Raw genomic sequence first — 21,728 nt, 5'->3', positions numbered from 1 at the left:
GGGCCTTGCATCTTCCCAGGCACCCTGCTAAATTTACCTGCCACTTACCAAGCATCGCTTTCACTGCCTTGCTTCTTGTCCTTAATTCTTGGCTCAGTACTTAGCTCTGGGTTTTTGCCTTCATCTACCACAGGATGGAGTTTAAAGACCTCTTGATCAGGTTTGCAAGGCTCCTGCTAAACACATTCTTCCCAGTCCTCGTGAGGTGCATCCTGTACCCTCCCACGAATCCTTTATATGGGTAGTGTAGTCCGTGGCTCAAGAAACCAACCCTTTCCTGACGACACCACCCACGTAGCCAACTGTACACCTCCACTGTCCATCTTTCTCAGGAAGGAGGGATGAGAACACCCTTTGAGCCCCCAACCCTTTCAAGATTTCTTCTGCTGGAATCAATTGCTCCCACATTGATCCATAGGAAGTGACAGCAGTCAGTAGGTTTTGGCAACCTTAGCTTCATATCTTGAGGACATGTGCCCAGAAAGCAACACACCACCCAAGATGACTGGCCGGCTCAGCACACAGTTGCCTCCATCCCTCTGGGGATGGAGTTTCCAGCCCAACCACACATCTTCTTGTCGGAGGGGTGTGTGTGTGTGTGTATGTTAGATTCCTCTCATCTGGGCAGGGGAGGTAGGTGAGTGCCGTCCTTCATGTTCTGCAGAGCATAGGGTGGTGTTTTCTTCGCCAATGGCCTCTGTGGGAAGAGGCTGCTTTCGGCTGTCTAGTCCCAATGGCTTAAAACGGCGCCTGATTCTTCTGGTCCAGCTGTGCTGTTCTTACCCATGTTTGACTCTTCCTCCTTCAGACCCTCCTCTCCCCTCCACCCCCGGGGCCCTTTGGCCTCTCACCAGAAACCTATCATCCCTTCTGAAAAGGAGAGTCTCAAGTGCTTTCACCCTCTCTTCCAGCACAGCTGCCAGCTTGCAGGTGTAGCTCATGCTGTCCACAGGCACAAACATGGCCCATGGCAAGTTGCTGCAAGAGCTCCCCCAGGGCACTAGAAACCCCAGGTGAACCTGCTGTCTCAGGGATACCCCTCAACCTTCCTTGTGTTTCTCAATCCCAGGGAAGGGAGAGCTCTCCTGCAGGGCAGACCTGCAACCGTGCAAAGAGGGTAGTGGGCTAGGGCCAACGTTTGCTCTCCTCCAGCCTAGCTCCATGGATGGTTGCTGCTGCCTTAATGCTGCTCAGGCTTTATAGAAGGCAAAGTCAGGTGGCCCAGCAGCTCAAGCCTCCCCTCCAAGCCTTCTCCAACAGTAGACTCGGCGTACGGCCACTTTTTAGCTGAGTGGGGATTTGAACCCAAGTCTCCATAGGCCAGGGGTTGGGAATTTGTTTGGTCCGAGAGCTGAACGCCATTTCAGATAAGCTCTTGGAGGCAGGGGCAAAATGCAAAAGAACCACAACAGCAGAACGAGGCTTCAAGCTCCGACTGCCAATAACTGAGCTCTTCAGAGGGGCATTTCAACCTTTTAAAAATTGTGGATGCAGGAGAGGAGGGAGGGGCAACTGCATAAAACCTGGGAAACCACCAGATGATCGGTGGTTTGGGGAAAGGGAGTGGGGCTGGGGGAGGGGCACGGTTGAAGTGGGTCTGCTCAGAACATTTCTTGTGGAAAGCCCTGCCGGCCTTGCCACACCACAACTGACTCCTGTGCTGGCCAACATGTGCCAGAAGAGTGGCAGCACTGGCTGATCTGGGCTCGCAGATGCAAGGGGCAGAGGGCAGGCTGACCCCCCAGAGGGAGAATGCCGTGGGGCGCCAAGTGTCAGCGGGTTCCTGTCTGCTCTCCAGGAGTGCCTGTGGTTCCCGGGACGGATGCCCCCATCTCCTCTCTCAGCGAGGCTCAGGAGTTCTCCAACACGTACGGGTTCCCCATCATCTTCAAAGCGGCCTACGGTGGAGGAGGGCGTGGCATGAGGGTCGTGCGCAGCTACGAGGTCAGTTCTGGGGCTCTCGCCTTGTCTACTGATTTCCTGATCCTGGGTGGGGGAGGCTGGGTAGGGAGGGGGCTGCCTTTTCCTCTACACTCTCCCCCAAGCTTCTCATCTGGTCCTTGAAGGAGTGAATGAACAGGACAGGTACAGGACTTAGAAGTGATGATCAGGGGTCTGGAAACAAAACCCTATGAAGAGAGACTGAAAGAACTGGGCCTGTTCATCCTTGAGAAGAGAAGGTTGAGGGGAGACATGATAGCACTTTTCAAATACTTGAAAGGTTGTCACACAGAGGAGGGTCAGGATCTCTTCTCAATCATCCCAGAGTGCAGGACACGGAATAATGGGCTCAAGTTAAAGGAAGCCAGATTCCAGCTGAACATCAGGAAAAACTTCCTGACTGTTAGAGCAGTACGACAATGGAACCAGTTACCTAGGGAGGTTGTGGGCTCTCCCACACTAGAGGCATTCAAGAGGCAGCTGGACAGCCACCTGTCAGGTATGCTTTAGGGTGGATTCCTGCACTGAGTTGGGGGGTTGGACTCGATGGTCTTATAGGCCCCTTCCAGCTGTACTCTTCTATGATTCTAAGTCTGTGAAGGGATTTAAAGTATAAACTGAAATGACCCTTTATAGGCCTCCAGTCCAGGTGCCATCAGTGCCTTGTGGGGGGCTGAGGTGTTGGTGGAGGTGGTCCACCTCTTCATTAAGACTGGAAGTCTGGAAGGGGTTCCGTGCTGGGAGAGGGCATTGCAAGGCCTGGGGCTGTGGGAATCGTGACCCTGAACCTCTTCCCCAGACCCTGGAGTGCCCATTAATGCTAGTGGGATATTTCTTCCTTATCTTAACTGCCATGCAGGAGGTGATTTTCAAGGGGGATTGCATATATGGTCACCCTAGAACAACAAGGGAGAGGGCCTTTTCAGTGGTGCCCCCCCCCCCCAATTATGGAATGATCTCCCCGGTGAGGCTCACCTGGCGCCAGCACTGTTATATTTTCGGCACCAGGTCAAGACTTTTCTCTTCTCCCAGGCATTTAGCAGCATTTAACAACGCTAAGTTTGTTTTTTTAACAGACCTCAGAACTTGTTTTAAAATGGATACCGTTGTTTCTATACTGTTGTTTTTATGGTTTTGATGGTTTTAAATTTTTGTATACTTTTTAATGCTCACTGTTTTGAACTGTTGTAAACCGCCCAGAGAGCTTCGGCTATAGGGCGGTATATAAATGTAATAAATAAATTTGAAAAGTAGGACAGGGCTCCTGTATCTTTAAGAGTTGCATTGAATTTATTTATTTATTTATATTTATTTATTACATTTATATTACATTTATATACCGCCCTGTAGCCAAAGCTCTCTGGGCGGTTTACAACAGTGAAACAGCAGGTGTCATTTGTATATATGGAGAACCTGGTGAAATTTCCTCTTCATCACACCAGTTAAAGCTGCAGGTGCCGTACCCTCTTTTAAATCTGGTCACTCTAGCATAGCTCCTGCAGCTTTAATTGTAGTGATGAAGAGGGAATTTCACCAGGTCCTCCATATATACAAATGACACCTGCTGAAATCCCCTTTTCTATGCAGCTGTTAAAGATGCAGGAGCCCTGTCCTCCTTTCCATAGGGTGACCCTACCATATTCCTTTGCTGCCCTTCATCTAGAAGGACTCCAAGCTGCTCGGCAGGGCAGTTAAAATGGAGAGCAGGTGGTGGGGAAAAGCCCGTCGCTTCTGCCTGAAGCCCTGGAGAAGCTGCTGCTGCTGGTCAGACTAGACCATACCGGGCTAGATGGACCAAGAGCCTGAGCTGGCCTAAAGAAGCTTCCCGTGTTCCTGTTTTATCAGGTGGGGGTGGGTGGCCTGAGAGGCAGCTGAGAGAAGACCCTGGCCACGTTTGGATGACACAATAGTCAACCCTGTGTGATAGTCCACTCCATGGGTACCCCAGCGCGGCATGCTAATACTCATCTGTGGAGTAGACTATTCACACAGTGTTAACTATTGGTCTCTCCCCCTCCCCCCACCCCCATCCCTCCCCACCGACTGGTGGCTCTGGCTCCCTGGTTCCATATTGGGACGCTGTGGAGAAAGACATATTTCTCCACAGAGTCCCAATATGGAAAGTGGGAACCAGTGCTGCCATTCCGTGAGGAGGGGTGGGGAGGGGGGAAGAGAGACGCAGCACACGGAGAAGGACGCTTTCAGAAGACAGCATGTGTGTCCTCCTGCCCACCCGTGCGCTCCCTATCCCCAAATGGTGAAGGAGGCAGGGTGGAGGGATCCCAACCCCTGACAGTCAGGGGATGTTATCCCACCGCACTTGTTGCTATGGTGAGGGTGGGGAGCTCTCTGACAACATCTTCCTCCGCCTTCCCCATAGCCCCAAATGGTGAATGGAGGGCGGGATGCAGGTAGATATTCTCCTCCTGTGCCCCGCCCTCCATTCGCTGCAAAGTGCTAGCAACGGGGGGGGGGCGCTAGGAACTCCTGCCACTCTCAAGCAGCAACAGGAGTTCCTTGTGTTGCCCATCCCCAGTCACCAGCATTTTGAGGCGAACGAGGAGGGCGTGGTGGCAGAGGAAGCTCTTGGTGGATGGTGGGGTGAGGGGGGTGGCCAGGGACATGCATGCCCCTGGAAACACGTGGGGTGCCATGATCGGTTGTGCCCCACCCAGGGACAGCATATACCTATACCGGGAAGTGCGTGGAGAGCCACTGATCGCAGCGCTCCACCAAGGGATGGCACAATTGGTCGCTCCCCATGCACTTCCTGTGACAAGATTATTTCCCCTGCCTATAGACTCTCAGTGGGCAAGAGTGGCCATGGTTTCTGCTGCTTTTGCCTCACAACTCTGTAGGCAGGGGAAGTAGTCAACGGAGCTCGCCACACGGCACAATAATCAACTATTGTGCAGATTGTCAACTCTGCACACTGTTGATTATTTGCATTGGTTATTTCTAAGAATAACTGTGGTGTGGTGTGTGTGTTTTCTTGACAGACGACACAATAGTCAACTGTTGACTATTTAAGTAACAATTGACTATTGTGTTGTCCAAACCCAGTCCCTGCTTGCACATATGCAGGAGGGGGAGGGGGCATCGGGCCATGAGTGGAGCTCGCCAAAGAAGAAAGGAGAAGACAATGAAGAAGATGATGATGAAGGAGGGAGAAACTGAGGAAGGAGGATCTCTGGAACACTCAGGGCTCAGGAAAGCATGACAGAGACCCTTCCTTCCTTCCTTCCTTCCTTCCTTCCTTCCTTCCTTCCTTCCTTCCTTCCTGAGTTCCACTGTGATGGTGTTGGTGAGATGGAAACCCCACCATGTGCACTCTAAACTACTGCCACTGCTATTCTCATCTTCTCCCTGCAGGAGCTGGAGGAAAACTACACCCGGGCATATTCTGAGGCACTTTCTGCATTTGGGAATGGGGCACTTTTTGTGGAGAAGTTTGTGGAGAAGCCAAGACACATCGAAGTCCAGATTTTGGGTACGGGGTGAAAGAGGGGTGTGTGTGTTGCTCGTGTCGTCTGCCCAAGAATGAGGGCCAGCTCTTTGGTTTGGTAAGCCAAGATAGAGTTGTGCTTGTGACAAAGGCATTGTTGAGGCAATTTGACAGATCACTGCTTAATTCACGGCATTTATTTCCGTTTGTGATCCTTCCCTTTTCCAGGATTCCATTGCAGATGTAAACATCTTTAAAGCACAATAATATTGGGAAAGTTTGTGTGTGAGAGAGTGAAATAACCCACATGACTAAAATAATGATGTATAAAAATTAGGGCTGGACCTGATTAAATAATTTTAGTAAATTAATTGATTCCTATGAATTAAAAAAGCCATTGAAGGAAAAGGGAGATACTTTATTTTTAGATGGTGCATGTTTCTGTCACGGCAGATGGGGCCAATTATGCGAGAGGCGTTCCACACCTTTAATAAAAGGAAGGGTCGGTGCCTCTTCCAAGATGGGCCTCAGAAGAGCTCTGGAGCTGGATTTAGCCCAGTATTCTGTTCCCACAATGGCCCCAATAGGAAGCCAACATGACTGTAGTTAGACCCTCCCACCCATGTTCCCCAGCAACTGGTGGACAGAGGCATACTGCCTCTGGTGCTGGAGGTAATTTATTGCCATCAGGGCTAGTAGCCATGGGTAGTCTTCTCCTCCAGGAATTTGTCTAATACCCTTTTAAAGCCATCCAGATTGGTGGCCATCATGGCAGCCTGCTTAACTACAGTGTGCAGAGGTCCTTTTATCTGTCCCGACTCTCCCACCAAACAGCTTCATGGGACGACTCTCTTGAGTTCTAGTATTCAGAGTTTTCCTGCACCAGGCATCATTTTGTACACCTCTGTCATGTCTCCCATTGCTCGTCTTTTTTCTGAGCTAAACGATTCCGGACGTTGCAACCTTTTCTCATAGGGGATTTGCTCCAAGCCCTCGATCATTTGGGTTGTCCAGGGTGGTGGTGCAGTTGCCAACTGCAGCTTTTAGAAGTGCTTGTATTAGAAATAATGGACATTTAAAAAATAGTTCCCTGATTTATCAAAGGTGTCTTGTTAGTCTTATCAAGAGGCTTTTTACTTGATTAATCAAACTGATTAATGGGTAGGGTGGGGCACCACAATCACCGTCTGCATTTCAGTGCTTGAAAGCTATTCTTTGCCTCTTGCCAGGTGACAAGTATGGAAATGTGGTGCACCTGTATGAGAGAGACTGCTCCATCCAAAGGCGGCATCAGAAGGTGGTGGAGATAGCACCTGCCGCCCACCTGGACTCCCAACTGCGCTCCAAACTCACCAACGATGCCGTCAAGCTGGCCAAACAGGTGAGCAGCCATGCCGGGGGCAGCGTGTCAGGGCTGAATTCCAGCTGGTCTCTTCCGCTGATTTGGCAAGCTGGTGGTCAGTCCCTGTCAGCATCTCCAGCCAACAGAGGATCCCCAGGAGTTGGGCTGGGCCACGGCTATCTGTGTGCAGGCACTGGTGGGCGGGGGAGTGGGAAAGTCTGGGCAGGTCTCTCTCTCTCCCCGTCCCTCCAGCCGCCAGCCGTGGCTTTTGTGAACAGTGGCGGGGTGTTTCCTGGGCTCTGGGCCATGTCGTAGCTTTGCTGTCCTACTGTTGTGCTGATGCCCAGCTCCTCTGTGGAGGGATAGCAGAGCTGCCAGGCCAGGATTAGGCTCTGCTGTGATCCAGCACCGTCAGCATTAATTGCTGTGCCCGAAGCTGAGAACAGAGAGCTGCCCCAGAAGGATCCATGAAGGAGAGGTGGCGGTGGGGGCAGCGGCAGTAGCTCGTGCTCTGGCTCATGGGCCTCTCTGGGCTTGGGAGGGCAGCCTCGGCTTGCAGGAAGGAGGCCTGGGCCAAGAACCTGCAGCTGAACAATGGATAGATTTCAAAATGGGCATTTTACTGGCAGAGATGAGGGAACGTAACCTAGTGATCCCCACCCGCACATGTGGCCTGTCAGCCCACAAGCGAGGCCCAAATGTTTCATGTTCCCCCCTCCCCCATTGTTTGCAGCCAGACTCTGGTGTTCAGAGGCGCATATATTTCCCATCTTGCTATCATGGCCCAGTATCAGGAAGACCCAGTAATGGGGTGCTTACAGCTTCATCTGTACAACTCAACACATTATGACACTTAGCCATGCAGTCAGAAGGACCAGCAATTCCTGGGGAGATTGGATTCTGTGACTGTGGAGCATCTGAATGTCACTGATGCCCTTGAGAGGGGTTTAAGGCTCCCCTCCCCACCCACCCCACCCGAGTGGAGCAAAAGCCTGCCTGTGATGGGCCTGCAGGGGCTGTTTCCCACAAGGCTGAGCTCCCACAATCCACCGAGGCCCTGACTAGGAAGCTGCCAGCAGCGCGACTCGAGATGAGCAGCTGATGCTGGCATTAAACGGCCGCTGCCCCCCCCCCTTCAGGCCTCTGCGCAGGGATGGAAGTGCACGTGCAGAGCAGCAGCGGCAGCAGCAGCTGTCCCCCCTCCCGGCCCGGTCTGTTCCCTGAGTTTCCCTGAGCTCTCTGTGCCCCCTTCTTTCGACTTGAGAGAAGACTATGGGACAGTTGAAGCCACCATTGATAGGCCAGCCTCCTCCTGCCCTGCAGAAGTCTGGCGTGACCCACCCATGTGAGCCCACATCTGCCCTGAGCGTGCGTGGTTGTGCAAATCCCTCCTCTCATGCTCCTTCCATGGGGTTTGTGATGTGCCGGGCAGTGGTCGTTGGGTCTTCCCCGTTGCCTTGTTCCTCAGCTCTTGGCTTCTTTATGCAGTTCGGCTGGCTTATTCCTTGGTCTCCCCGATATTTACGGTCCTGTGTGAATGTTCTCTTTTTAAAAAAATATTCTGCTGAGTTTTCTTTACAGTTTAAGTAATTGAGGTTCAGCCACCTTGGAGACTGGGTGAATCCAAAGGGGAGTGTAATTCTTTAATTTGCAAATGCACGTAGTGGGCCCCCCAAATGCCTCCCCCGCCATGGCTTACCTGCCTGCCTGTCCAGAGCCTGACACCCCCAGCCCCAGTGCTGAGCTTTGAGACTGGAGGTGATGCTGGCTGAGAGCTCCAGCCAGGGGGATGGTGGGGGGGGGGGAGGGGGAGAGGCTGCTCCAGGGACAAGGGGTGGGGGCGGCGGTTCAGCTTCCCTCACCTGCACATCTGTCTTGCCCTGAGCTCTGGGCCCTCCTTCACCCCCCCCCCGCCCCTTTGAAACCTTAGATTGTTTCCCTCTCCCTCCCCGTTGCTTTTCTCCTTGTTGTTTTTGGCTGAAGGGTGGGGTATGTAAACAGAGAACAGAGTGCTGCTCTCGAAGGCTCAGCTTTTCATGTGGGCGCCTCCTCTGCATCTCCTGTTTCCCCCAAAGGCAGGGCAGGGCTGTGGCACCGTCTCCCCTGCCGGATGGCCTCCCCCCATTTTTGTCTCCCAAGGGACAGGAAAGGCCTATTTACCCTGGAAGGCTTTTGGGGTCAGGGCAGTTTTGTCCTTGTCCTGAGCGTCAGTCAGCCGGTCGGTCTGTCTGGCTCACTTGCTTGTTGACTGCTCTGTGTGTTGGCACCCAAAGCAACTTTCATCAATAGAAAAAGCCTTAAAGCAGATAGAAAAATGTCAGCCAGTTGTGCACCTGGGGGTGGCATGGTCAGCTCTTCTGTTTATAGTGTGGCTGTTGTGAGTGCCAGTGTGATGGTGTGGCTGGAGATCCGGGTTCTAGTCCCCACTCAGCTCTAGGAGCTCACTGGGTGACTTTGGGCCATTACTGACTCTCAGCCTAGCCTAGCCTAGCCTACCTCACAGGGTTGTTGCTAGGATACAATGGAGAGGAAGAGGACTGTGTAAGCTGTCCTGGGTTCCTTGCAGGAGGAAAGAAGTTGAATCAGAAATGTAATAAATAAATGTGGGAATTGATAAGAACATAAGTGCCATGCTGGATCAGACCAAGGGTCCATCTAGTCCAGCACTCTATTCATGTAGTGGCCAACCAGCCATCAGCCAGGGACCAACAAGCAGGACATGGTGCAACAGCACCCTCCCACCCATGTTCCCCAGCAACTGGTGCACACAGGCTTATTGCCTCGGATACTGGAGATAGCACACAACCATCAGGGCTAGTAGCCATTGATAGCCTTCGCCTCCAGGAATTTATCCAACCCCCTTTTAAAGCCATCCAGATTGGTGGCCATCACTACATCTTGTGGTAGTGAGTTCCATAATTTAACTATGCACTGTGTGAAGAAGTACTTCCTTTTATTTGTCTTGAATCTCCCACCACAGTTCATGGCTTCATGGGATGACCACAGTTTCTAGTATTTTGAGTGAGGGAGAAAAATGTCTCATTATCCACATTCTCCATACCATGCATCATTTTGTACACCTCTATCATGTCTCCCCTCAGCGTCCTTTTTTCCAAGCTAAACAATCCCAGTTGATGTAACCTTCCCTCGTAGGGGAGATACTCCAGCCCCTGGATCATTTCAGTTGCTCTTTTCTGCACTTTTTCCAGCTCCTTATCCTTTTTTAGGTGTGGTGACCAGAATTGTACACAGTATTCTAAGTATGTTTTGTTTAATGGCAGTATGATACTGACCGTTTTATTCTCAATTCCTTTTCTTATAATGCCTAACATGGAATTTGCCTTCTTTACAGCGGTCGCACACTGAGTGGACATTTTCATCAAGCTGTCCACCACAATCCCAAGATTTCTTTCTTGTTCAGTCACTGCCAGCTCAGTTCCCATTAGGTTATACTTGAAGTTGGGTTTTTTTTGCCCCAACATGCATCACCTTACACTTGCTTAAATTGAACCGCATCTGCCATTTGGATGCCCACTCTCCCAGCTTGGAGAGATCCCTTTGGAGCTCCTCACAATCCCTTTGTGTTTTAACAACCTTAAATAATTTGGTGTCGTCAGCAAACTTGGCCACTTCATTGCTCACTCCTAATCCCAGATCATTTGTGAACAAGTGAAAAGGATTTGTCCCAATACCGATTCCTGTGGGACCCCACTATTTACTTCCCTCCATCGGGAGAATTGACCATTTATTCTTATTCTCTGCTTTCTGTTCTCTAACCAGTTACTGATCCCTAAGAGCACCTCTCCTCTTATTCCATGACTACTAAGTTTATTCAGGAGTCTTTGGTGGGGGACTTTATCAAAAGCCTTTTGGAAATCCAAGTACACGATGTCCACTGGATCACCCCTGTCTACATGTTTGTTGACACTCTCAAAGAATTCTAGTAGATTAGTGAGACAGGACTTGCCTTTACGGAAGCCATGTTGATTCTTCTTCAGCAGGACCTGCCCTTCTATATGCTTACTAATTTTGTCTTTAATAATGCTTTCAACCAATTTTCCTGGAACAGATGTCAAACTAACCGGCCTGTAATTTCCTGGATCCCTCCTGGATCCCTTTTTGAAAATTGGTGTTACATTGGCCATCTTCCACTCCTCTGGTACAGAGGCTGAGCTTAGGGACATGTTGCATATTTTTGTGAGGAGGTCTGCAATTTCATATTTGAGTTCTTTGAGAACTCTAGGATGGATGCCATGTGGGCCTGGTGATGTATTTGCTTTCAGTTTGTCAATAAAGTTGAGAACTTCATCTTTTGTCATCACTATTTGCTGCAGTTCCTCAGATTCCCTTCCTGAAAACATCAGTTCAGGCACAGGCATCTGTCTTGTATCCTAAGCAGTGTACACCGATGCAAAGAATTCATTCCGCTTCTCTGCACTCTCCCTGTCCTCATTTAGTACTCCCTGAACTCCAACTGCTTCCCTAGCTGGTTTCCTGCTTCTGATATATTTAAAGAATTCTTTAATGTTGGGCTTGATGTTGTTGTTGTTATTATTATTATTATTATTATTTATTTATTTATTTATATATCACCATCAATGTACATGGTGCTGTACAGAGTAAAACAGTAAATAGCAAGACCCTGCCGCATAGGCTTACAATCTAATAAAATCATAGTAAAACAATAAGGAGGGGAAGAGAATGCAAACAGGCACAGGGTAGGGTAAAACTAACAGTATAAAGTCCGCACAACATCAAGTTTTAAAAGCTTTAGGAAAAAGAAAAGTTTTTAGTTGAGCTTTAAAAGCTGCGATTGAAGTTGTAGTTCTCAAATGTTCTGGAAGAGCGTTCCAGGCGTAAGGGGCAGCAGAAGAGAATGGACGAAGCCGAGCAAGGGAAGTAGAGGCCCTTGGGCAGGCAAGAAACATGGCATCAGAGGAGCGAAGAGCACGAGTGGGGCAATAGTGTGAGATGAGAGAGGAGAGATAGAAAGGAGCTAGACCGTGAAAAGCTTTGAAGGTTAACAGGAGAAGTTTATATTGGATTCTGAAGTGAATTGGAAGCCAATGAAGAGATTTCAGAAGCGGAGTAACATGGTCAGAGCGGCGAGCCAAGAAGATGATCTTTGCGGCAGAGTGGTGAACAGAAACCAACGGACTGATGTGAGAAGAAGGAAGGCCAGAGAGAAGAAGGTTGCAGTAGTCCAACCGAGAAATAACCAGTGCATGAACAAGCGTCTTGGCAGAAGAGACAGACAAAAATGATCGAATCCTGGCAATATTATACAGGAAAAATCGACAAGATTTAGCTACTGCCTCAATTTGAGGAATAAAGGAGAGCAAGGAGTCGAAGATAAAGCCAAGGCTACGAGCTTCCTTGACCGGAGTAAGCGTAACATCATTGACAGTAAGAGAGAATGAGAGATGAGGAGAAGGTTTAGGAGGAAAAACAAGCAATTCAGTCTTTGCCATATTGAGTTTCAAACGACGATGAAGCAGCCAAGCTGAGATATCTGAAAGACATGCCGAGATACGATCGTGAACATCAGGAGAAAGTTTCGGAGATGACAGATATAGTTGTGTATCATCGGCATACAGATGATATTGGAGGCCATGAGATTGAATAAGCTTGCCCAAGGGCAACATGTATTAGGAAAACAACAATGGGCCAAGCACCGAGCCTTGCAGAACCCCTACTGAAAGGGGAAAGGAGGAAGACGAGCTGCCATTAGCCAACACGCTGAAAGAGCGACCCGCTAGATAGGAGGCAAACCAGTTATAGACAGAGCCACAAAATCCAAGGTCATGAAGGGAATCTAAGAGAAGATCATGATCAACCGTGTCAAAGGCTGCAGTTAGATCAAGGAGAATAAGAACGGAATAATGGCCTTTAGACTTGGCAGTGAGGAGATCATTGGTGATCTTAGTAAGGGCTGTTTCAGTGGAATGCAGAGGACGGAATCCAGACTGAAAAGGATCCAAAGCAGAGTTACTAGAAAGAAAGTCAAGACAGCGAGAGTAGACCGCACGCTCCAGGATCTTTGAAACAAACGGCAACAAAGAGACAGGTCGGTAGTTAGACAGAGATAGCCTATCAAGAGTAGGTTTCTTGAGAATGGGAGAGACTGTAGCATGTTTAAAAGCAGAAGGAAATGAACCAGAGGACAGAGAAAGATTAATAATACGAAGCAAGGAAGGGAGGATAGCAGGAATAAGATTAATAAAGACGCGACAAGGAATCGGATCACGAGAACAAGTGGAGGGCTTCGAAGAGCGCAGTATTGTAGACAGTTCATCAGCTGAGACTGAAGGAAACGCCGAGAAATTTGCAGGAGGAACTGACAGATGAGGAACAGGAACTGGAAGAGGAGCAGAGCTGGCCAGATCAGAGCGGATAGTTTGGATTTTAGCATTGAAAAAAGAGGCAAAGTTATTAGCAGACAGAGAGGAGGGGAGAGATGGCGGATTAGGCTTCAGAAGAGAATTGAAGGACGCAAAGAGCCGCTGAGGATGCTTAGCATTTGACTGGATCAGCGTTGAGTAGTACTGCTGTTTGGCCAATGAAATGGCAGAAGAGAAAGAGGAGTACATTAGCAATGTACTCTTCAAAATGCTTTTTTTGGCATCTCTTATTGTTTGCTTGCAACTCCTTTGTGCCAGCTTGTGCTCCCTTTTATTTTCCTCACTTGTGCAAGACTTCCATTTTTTGAAGGAAGCCCTCTTTTCTACAATAGCTTCTTTGACACTGCTTGTTAACCATGCTGGTGACCTCTTGGACTTGGTGCTACATTTCCTAACCTGTGGAATGTATTTAGTTGAGCTTCTATTATTGTGCTTTTGAGTAAGCTCCATGTATTTTCCAAGGATTTAACCCTTCTGATTCCCCCTTTCAACTTTCTTTTCACTAGTACCCTCATTTTAGAAAAGTTTCCTCTTTTGAAGTCTAGTGTGAATGTGTTGGATTTCCTGGGCAATTTCCCACTTAAACATATATTGAATCTGATAGCAATGTGGTCACTCCTACCGATTTGCTCAACAACACTTACACGGCTTGGGACCACAATACCTGACGGAACGCCTCTCCCGACGTGAATATACCCGGTCACTACATTCAACATCTAAGGTCCTCCTCCGGGTGCCTACTCCGAGAGAGGCTCGGAGTGTGGCAACGAGGGATAGGGCCTTTTCGGTGGTGGCCCCCAGACTGTGGAATGATCTCCCTAATGAGGCTCGCCTGGCGCCAACGCTGCTATCTTTCCGGTGACAGGTTAAGACTTTCCTCTTTGCCCAGGCATATGGCGGCACATCCTAATTACATACATGTTTAGTTTTTAATCGGTTTTTAATGCTTTATGTGTGTATGTTCTGTGTTTTAGAGTTTTAAATTTTGTATACTTGTTTTTACCTCAATTTTAGAATTTCTGTAAACCGCCCAGAGAGCCCTGGCTATGGGAGTGGTATATAAGTTTAATAAATAAATAAATAAATAAATAAATAAATAACATCTCGTATTATGTCCTAGGCAGCACCACTTAGGATTACGTCCAGGGTTGCCTCCCCTCTGGTTGGTTCCATAACTAACTGTTCCAGGGCACAGTCATTTAGGATGTCAAGGAATTTAACCTCTTTGTCATGACTGGAATTTGTCCAGTCAATGTGAGGATAGTTGAAGTCACCCATTATTACAATTCCTCGTTTGGAGGCCTCCCTGATTTCATTCTCCATCTCAAGGTCACTCTGGGCATTTTGATCTGGGGGACATCTTCCTAGCACTAAATTGGTTTTGGGGTCCTGCATTATTACCCACAGCATTTCTGTGGAAGAGTTTTCCCCGTTTAGGTGCTCTAGTCTGCTAGACACAATCCCCTCTTTGACGTAGAGAGCAGCACCGCCCCCACTACGCCCTTCTCTGTCCTTCCTGTAAAGTTTGTTTCCAGGAATGACCATATCCCACTGGTTCTCTCCATTCCACCAGGTTTCTGTAATCATAGAATCATAGAATCATAGAATAGCAGAGTTGGAAGGGGCCTACAAGGCCATCGAGTCCAACCCCCTGCTCAATGCAGGAATCCACCCTAAAGCATCCCTGACAGATGGTTGTCCAGCTGCCTCTTGAAGGCCTCTAGTGTGGGAGAGCCCACAACCTCCATAGGTAGCTGATTCCATTGTCGCACTGCTCTAACAGTCAGGAAGTTTTTCCTGATGTCAAGGAGTGGAATGGAAGGTTTGCTTGTGTGAGGCATGAACATATTTCTGACTGGCACTGTGATGCCTGTTCCAGAGTTAATTCACACATCCATTGCGAGTGTATGTGTGGGGTAGATCGATTGGGGGATCAGTGCAACAGGAAAAGCATTCCACTTTCAAGTATGAGCACATTTATTTAGTTATATAATAATAATAATAATAATAATAATAATAATAATAATAATAATAATAATATATTTCTTACCCGCCTCTCCCTCCCGATCGAGGCGGGGAACAATACAAATAAAAACACCATAAAGTCCATAAAATTAATTTAAACATTTAAAACTAGTGCATCATTAAAAGCAGCACACCATTAAAAGAGGCATCTTAAAATTCAGCTGGGTAGGCCTGCTGGAAGAGATCAGTCTTTAGGGCTTTCTTAAATTCTGGAAGACTGGTAAGTTGACGAATCTCTCCCGGCAAGCCATTCCACAAACTGGGAGCTGCAGAAGAAAAGGTGCTCTGGGTAATAGTTGTCAGGCTTGCTTTTGTTGGCTGGAGTAAATTCTTCCCAGAGGACCTGAGCGTGCGGGTCGGATTGTACGAGAGAAGGCGATCCTGCAGGTAGCCTGGACCCAAACCATGTAGGGCTTTAAAGGTGATAACCAACACTTTATACTTTGCCCGGAAACTAATTGGCAGCCAGTGAAGAGATTTTAAGACTGGTATGATTTGGTCACCCCTAAGTGTACTGGTGACCAACCTGGCTGCCATATTTTGAACTAGTTGAAGTTTCTGGACTAGGCACAAAGGTAGCCCTATGTAGAGCGCATTGCAGAAGTCAATTAGATTGTAAGCCTATGCGGCAGGGTCTTGCTATTTACTGTGTTATCTGTACAGCACCATGTACATCGATGGTGCTATATAAATAAATAATAATAATAATAATAATAAGCCTCAAAGTTACCAGCACATGCACTACTGTCTTTAGGTCTTCTGACTCTAGGAAGGGGCGCAGCTGGCATATCAGCTGAAACTGATAATAGGCACTCCTGGCCGTTGCATCTATCTGGGCTGTCATTTGGAGCGATGGATCCAGAAGCACCCCACACAGTCTTTCAGAGGGAGTGTAACCCCATTCAGAAATGGTTGACACACCTCCAAACCTAGGTCAGAGCCCTTGACAGCAAGCACCTCCGTCTTGTCTGGATTCAGCTTCAGTTTGTTTTTCCTCATCCAGCCCATTACCGCCTCCAAGCATTCATTCAGAGTAGACACACTATCCTTAGCTGACACTGTTGTCGAAGGCATAGAGAAATATATTTGGGTGTCATCAGCATACTGATAGCACCCCGCCCCATGCCTCCAGATGATCTCTCCCAGCGGTTTCATGTAAATATTTAATAGCATTGGGGAAAGGATGGCACCTTGTGGTACACCACACAGCAGCTCCTTCTTTGAGGAGCAGCTATCCCCAAGCATCACCATCTGGAACCTGCCCGAGAGGTAGGACCGGAACCACTGAAGCACAGTGCTCCCAATTCCCAATCCCCTCAGGCATGGTATCCCCCAAGGATACCATGGTCGATGGTATCGAAAGCCGCTGAGAGGTGCAAAAGTACCAGCAGGGACACACTTCCCCAGTCAATACTCAGGCGTAGATCATCTGCTAAGGTGACCATAGCAGTCTCAACTCTATATCTGAAGCCGGTTTGAAATGGGTCCAGAAAATCTGCATCATCTGAGAGATGCATTAATAATATGCTGTAATTGTTGTCTAACTGCATCTCTGCCCTGGACGACCAGCCATGAAGGACAGGGATCAAGAGGGCAAGTCCAAGCAGTTTGTCCACATCCTCACTCGTCCAAGCAGCTTGTTCACATCCTCGGTACTCACCAACTGAAAGTGATCTAGTGTAACCCTACTTGCAGTGTTGCTGGACACTCCATTGTCAGCTTCTGCTATAATGACAGCATCTAAGTTGGCTCTTATCCGAGAGATTTTATCTGTGAAATGATTGTTAAAGGCATCACAGCGAACTACCGAAGGCTCTAAAATTGGGTTCAGGGGGGAAGGTGTCTGAGTTAGACCTCTCACCACCTTGAACAGTTCTGCTGGACGCGAATTCGCAGATGCAATGTGTGCAGAGAAGAAAGCTTTCTTAGCTGCAGGCATTGCCACCCCATAAGAACGAAGATGTTCTCTATGTTGTGTTATTTCTTATTTATTGCATTTCTATACTTCCCAGTAGCCAAAGCTCTCTGGGCAGTTCACAGAAATTAAAACCACAAAGTACAACCTGAAGTATAAAACTTAAACCACAACATAAAAACATGATGGGCCTGTTCAGATGACACTTCAGGCTCTGAGGTTAGCGAAACTGTGGTTCTCTGAGGTTCGCACTAACCACAAGCCATACCGTCATGCAAAACACTTTAAGCCGCTCACCCTGCTGCAGATGGTCCAACGGGGGTTAGTGAGTGAGCAGGGTTTAGCAAAGCTCATCACACAAGACACCTTAAGCTCTGCTGCTTAACCAATAGCCTTAACCAGCAGGGCTTAAGGTGTCTTCTGAACAGGCCCAACATACAACCCGCCTTCAGAATTTCTGCACCAAGGCAACTTACAAACATTGTATTTGCCAAGCCTGCACAACTTTTACAGCCTACAAACTGCTTGACAGCCCCTCTGCTCTTGCGGTCTGATGGGTCATGCAGTTCTGGATTGCACCAAAAGAGAGTTTGCTTTCCTCAAACCAGGAGAGCAGCATGAGAGCAGCTCATGCCAAGGCAGCTGGCCCTTCCAGTCTGCATTTCGCAAACAGAGCACTGTTAGACCATAAGAAGCCCAGCATTCTGCTCCCTCAGTGGCCACCAAGACGCCCCAGTGGGAAGCCCACAAGCCGGGCATGAGGGCAACGGCAGCCTCCTGCTCGTGTTCCCCAGCAAATGGGACACAGATCTACAGCCATCATGGCTGGACTTTGTCTCATCAACTTTTAAAGCTGTCCAAGCAAGCAGCTGTCCCTACATCTTGTAGCACATTCCATAGTTAACCTATGGGGTGTGGGAAGAAGTATTCTATTTTGTCTGTCCTGAATCTCCTGGAATTTGGCCTCATTGGATGGCCCTGCTGGCCTCGGGCACGATCCACTTTCTCCACACTGTGCACAATTTTGTACATTTGTATCGTATCTCCCCATACTCACAATTTTTCTAAGATAAACAGTCCTAGATGTGGTGACATTTACTGCTAGGGGAGTTGCTCCAGGCTCTTCATATTGCTTGCCCTTTTCTGCACCTTTTACAACCCTGAGCGACCATAGATCTGTATAAAAGCATTACAATACCAGCAGTTATATATTCAGTCCCTTTCCTAATAATACCTAGAATGGAATTTGCCACTTTCTAAGCTGCTGCACACTGGGTCAACCTTTTCATCCACCACAGCTGCTTAGATCCTGTCAGCCTATATGTGAACATAGGATTTTTTGTTGCAATGTGGAACACTTTCCACATGCTTACGTTGAACCACATTTTCCATTTTGAGGCCCATTACTCCAGATTGGAGAGTTCCTTTTGGACTTCTTCTCTGTCCCTTTTGGTTTTAATCACCCTAAATAATTTGGCATCGTCAGCAAACATGTTCAACTCTCTATCTTTGCAAAGGGCTTGGCAAGATGGAAGGACTCGCTTTGGACCCAGAGCCATGCCGGATGCAAAGCACAAAAGAACAAGCAGCAATAAGGCATGAAGGAGACCAGAAACAATCATTCCTGTTTTCTCATGGAAAATCCATTTTCCAGCCATTTGGCTCCAGGGACAGCATTAATGGAGATGTGCACAGCAGCCTAAGAATGTCCTTGCTGGGACTAACCAGGCTGGATCTATCTGGGTCTGGATCTGGCATCCCGGGTACCTACCCAATGTTGCTGGGAAGGTGGTGGTCCTTCCCTGAGAGCTCGTCCCCACATAATTTATTTCCGCATCCAACATTCAGTCTTGTTTGTTCCAGTGGAATGACAGAGATGAATCTCTAAAGAGAGAAGCAGTGGAGCTCCTCTGCCAGAAGGTGGAGGCTGCTTCTATGATCATTAATCCAACGTATACCTCGCCCCCGAGCACTCGATGGCCTTGTAGGCCCCTTCCAGCTCTGCTATTCTATGATTCTATGACTTCCAAGTGTCCAAAACACTTCTCATGAGTGATCTTGCTGTAGTCCTCACAAGGACCCTTTCAGAGGGGTCAGTAAGCAGCATTGTCATCATCTGATCACCACCACCACCCCACATATGGCCATGTGGGAAGGTTCGCGGCAGTGAGAGCGAGAGCGAGCAAGAGATGGGGTGGGAGAGAAGTCTGGCTTGAGCTCTCTGGCTGAGTTTGTCGCAGACTCCCAACCAGGGGCTGCTTCACCACACCAGCTCTCTGTGAAGGAGAATGTGCTCTGGGGCCCGTTCCGAGCGCACACTTTCCAGAGGGGCTGCATAGCTCGGTGCTGGAGCCATAGGTTTCCAGGCAGGAGCTGCCAGGTTGTTGGGTGATGGGCTGGCCACAGAGATCCCCTTCTGCTCAAGGTCTGTGGGAACCACAGTCTGTCAGGGCGTGAGGCAACTGCCTGTGTTCACGTTAGGCCCTGGGAACGGGTGAAAAGGCTGAGCTCTGGAAAGGATGGGGGAGCCACAATGAGGACGACATCAAGGGCGGATTGGTCCCCATGCGGCTTCCCTCCAGCTATGCACCCCCTCCTTTGTCCCCCTGCAAAGTGCTGGTTTCCTGCCGGCCCCCAGCTGCCTGTGCCAGGTGTTTGCCGCCAGAGAGCAGCAGAGGCTCTGCAGATAGCCGAGGCTCCCACCCCGCTGCTCCTCCCCTGCCCTTAAATGCAGCACTGAGCTCAGCCCCAGTGGGCAGACCCCCTCCCCTCCCCTCCCCTCCCCTCCCTCTCATAGCTAAATGGGCTGCAGCAAGGGGGCGAGGGCTGGCATTGGCGCTTGGACAACCCCTGCCCCTCCAGCCTGTAGCAAAGGCTTTTGCCCTTGACTCAATTCAACCCTGGTATGGTTCCCAGAGTCAGCTGGCAGAGCTGCGCTCAACCGTTGCTGGCTGAAACGCTCTTGAAGCTCTTGGCGCTTGTGCTGCAGAACCAGTGTCTGGTGTGTTAATAGTTCCGTGGGGAATGTGCATGCAGTTTCTCGGGAGGGGGAGGGCTTGAAACACAAGTGTACTAACTGGATAGGAAACATGAGCCAGCATAATTTCTTCAGGTGATTACATTTATATCCCACCTTTCGTCGCCAGAACACAAGGTGGCATCCGTGGGCATGTGGGAGGGTGTGGGGGGTGCGTGCACGCACATGCATCTGTGTACATCCCAGGTGCTGAGCAGACTTGCTCCACTTCCGCAAGGGGGCTGCATCCTGTGCCCCCACCCACATGCAAGGACCCTGCGTTGGCATGGATCAATTTGTCTGTCCAAATTGATTGGGGAGATCTAGGTTGGAATTCCTGCCCAACCCCAAAGCTCCCTGGCTGACCTTGGGCCTCAGCATCTCTCACTCAGCCCGATGGAGTTGGCAGGATTATTGTGAGGATAAAGCACTACCTGGGATGACAACCCCTGTATACCTGAGTTCCTTAAGTGTAGGCATTAGTAATACAAATCTTTCAGGACATTTTTGCAGATGACAAATATGATGTTCTGCTACCTAGAATTAGTACTACAAATTACTTCTTCCTTCCCCATCAACATGGAATTCTGAAGCTGCCTTCCACCATGTCACTATTGACCAGACCAGCCAGAACATCAGGAGAGACCTGAAGCTGGATCAGACCAAGGCAGCTCCCTCTCATCCAGCATGGTGTCCACACAGTGGACAACCAGCTGCCCCAAGGGAAGCCCACAAACAGCGTCTGCTCCACCTGAGTCCCCGGTCAGCTGCTGGAGCCAGTCTGGGCTGGATGGACTAAGGTCCGACTCTTTGCCATTGCTCCCTGGTGGAGCACACAGAAAAGGTCCCCAAAGTTTCTAGTTAAAAGGAGGTCAGGAAAGACTGGATCCCTGCTAACTGGAGATGTTTAGGATGGAATGGGGGTGGGTTCTCTCTGTCACCAAGGTCACCCAACCCAGGTCATGACAGAGCAGGATTTTAAACCAAAGGCATTGGTGCCATTTGGGGCTGAGGATCCAGGTAGATCTAGTCTGAAATGTGGCTTTTCTCCTTGCTCTCTCTCTCTTTCTCTCTCTCTCTGTATTAACAGCATTCCCCTTTCAGGCGCAGCAGGGCGTTCTCACTGCTACGTTAGGAAAGAGCCGGAGTTGGGTGATGGGGCAGCTCTCACTGCCGTGGCCTGGAAGCGGCTCCATCAGAAGCATGGCTGATGTGCAGCTCTTTGCTAATTGGGGGCTTCCTGTCATCAAAGATGCTGTGATTCGTCACCTTGCCCCTCCCCAGTCATCTGCAGGCTGTTTTTGTCCCTGCTCATCTTTAGCTTCTGCTTCTTTCCCTAAGCCCTCACTCCATTCTCAGTCCCCGAGGCAGGCAAGAGCGCTTTCTCCACTGAACTCCATTTCTAGCATCTAGAGCTCAGAGATGCAGGCTGGACTGCGACAGAAGGTGGTGTGGTGGGAAAGAGGCAGAGACAGGGTCCAGGGCTGGAGTCCTGGGGAGTGGATCCCAGCATAGCGGGCACCAAAGGGCCAGTTAAAGCCCTCTGGCTGCAGAGAAGGAGCAGTGAAAGCTATGGACGGAGATCGAACAGGAACTTGGGCTAGGGAGCCTGAGGGTGGGAGACTCCCAATAGATTAAACGTG

General features: G+C 49.2%; 1 protein-coding gene across 5 annotated transcripts in view; it reads left to right on the top strand.

The window, feature by feature from the left end:
- The window catches only part of PC (pyruvate carboxylase), a 333,949-nt gene that overhangs the window by 87,971 nt on the left and 224,250 nt on the right, over positions 1–21,728 (top strand). For all 5 annotated transcript variants that reach the window (XM_063146129.1, XM_063146127.1, XM_063146128.1 and 2 more), the window contains 3 exons: positions 1,799–1,944; positions 5,314–5,431; positions 6,616–6,767. In XM_063146129.1, the coding sequence (XP_063002199.1) occupies positions 1,799–1,944; positions 5,314–5,431; positions 6,616–6,767 (416 nt within the window). The remainder of the gene's footprint in view (positions 1–1,798; positions 1,945–5,313; positions 5,432–6,615; positions 6,768–21,728) is intronic.

The sequence above is a fragment of the Elgaria multicarinata genome, chromosome 21 (genome assembly GCF_023053635.1).
Source record: "Elgaria multicarinata webbii isolate HBS135686 ecotype San Diego chromosome 21, rElgMul1.1.pri, whole genome shotgun sequence".
NCBI lineage: Eukaryota > Metazoa > Chordata > Lepidosauria > Squamata > Anguidae > Elgaria > Elgaria multicarinata.
The sequence above is the reverse complement of the archived record's forward strand: the minus strand, read 5'-3'. Positions and strand labels throughout refer to the sequence as shown.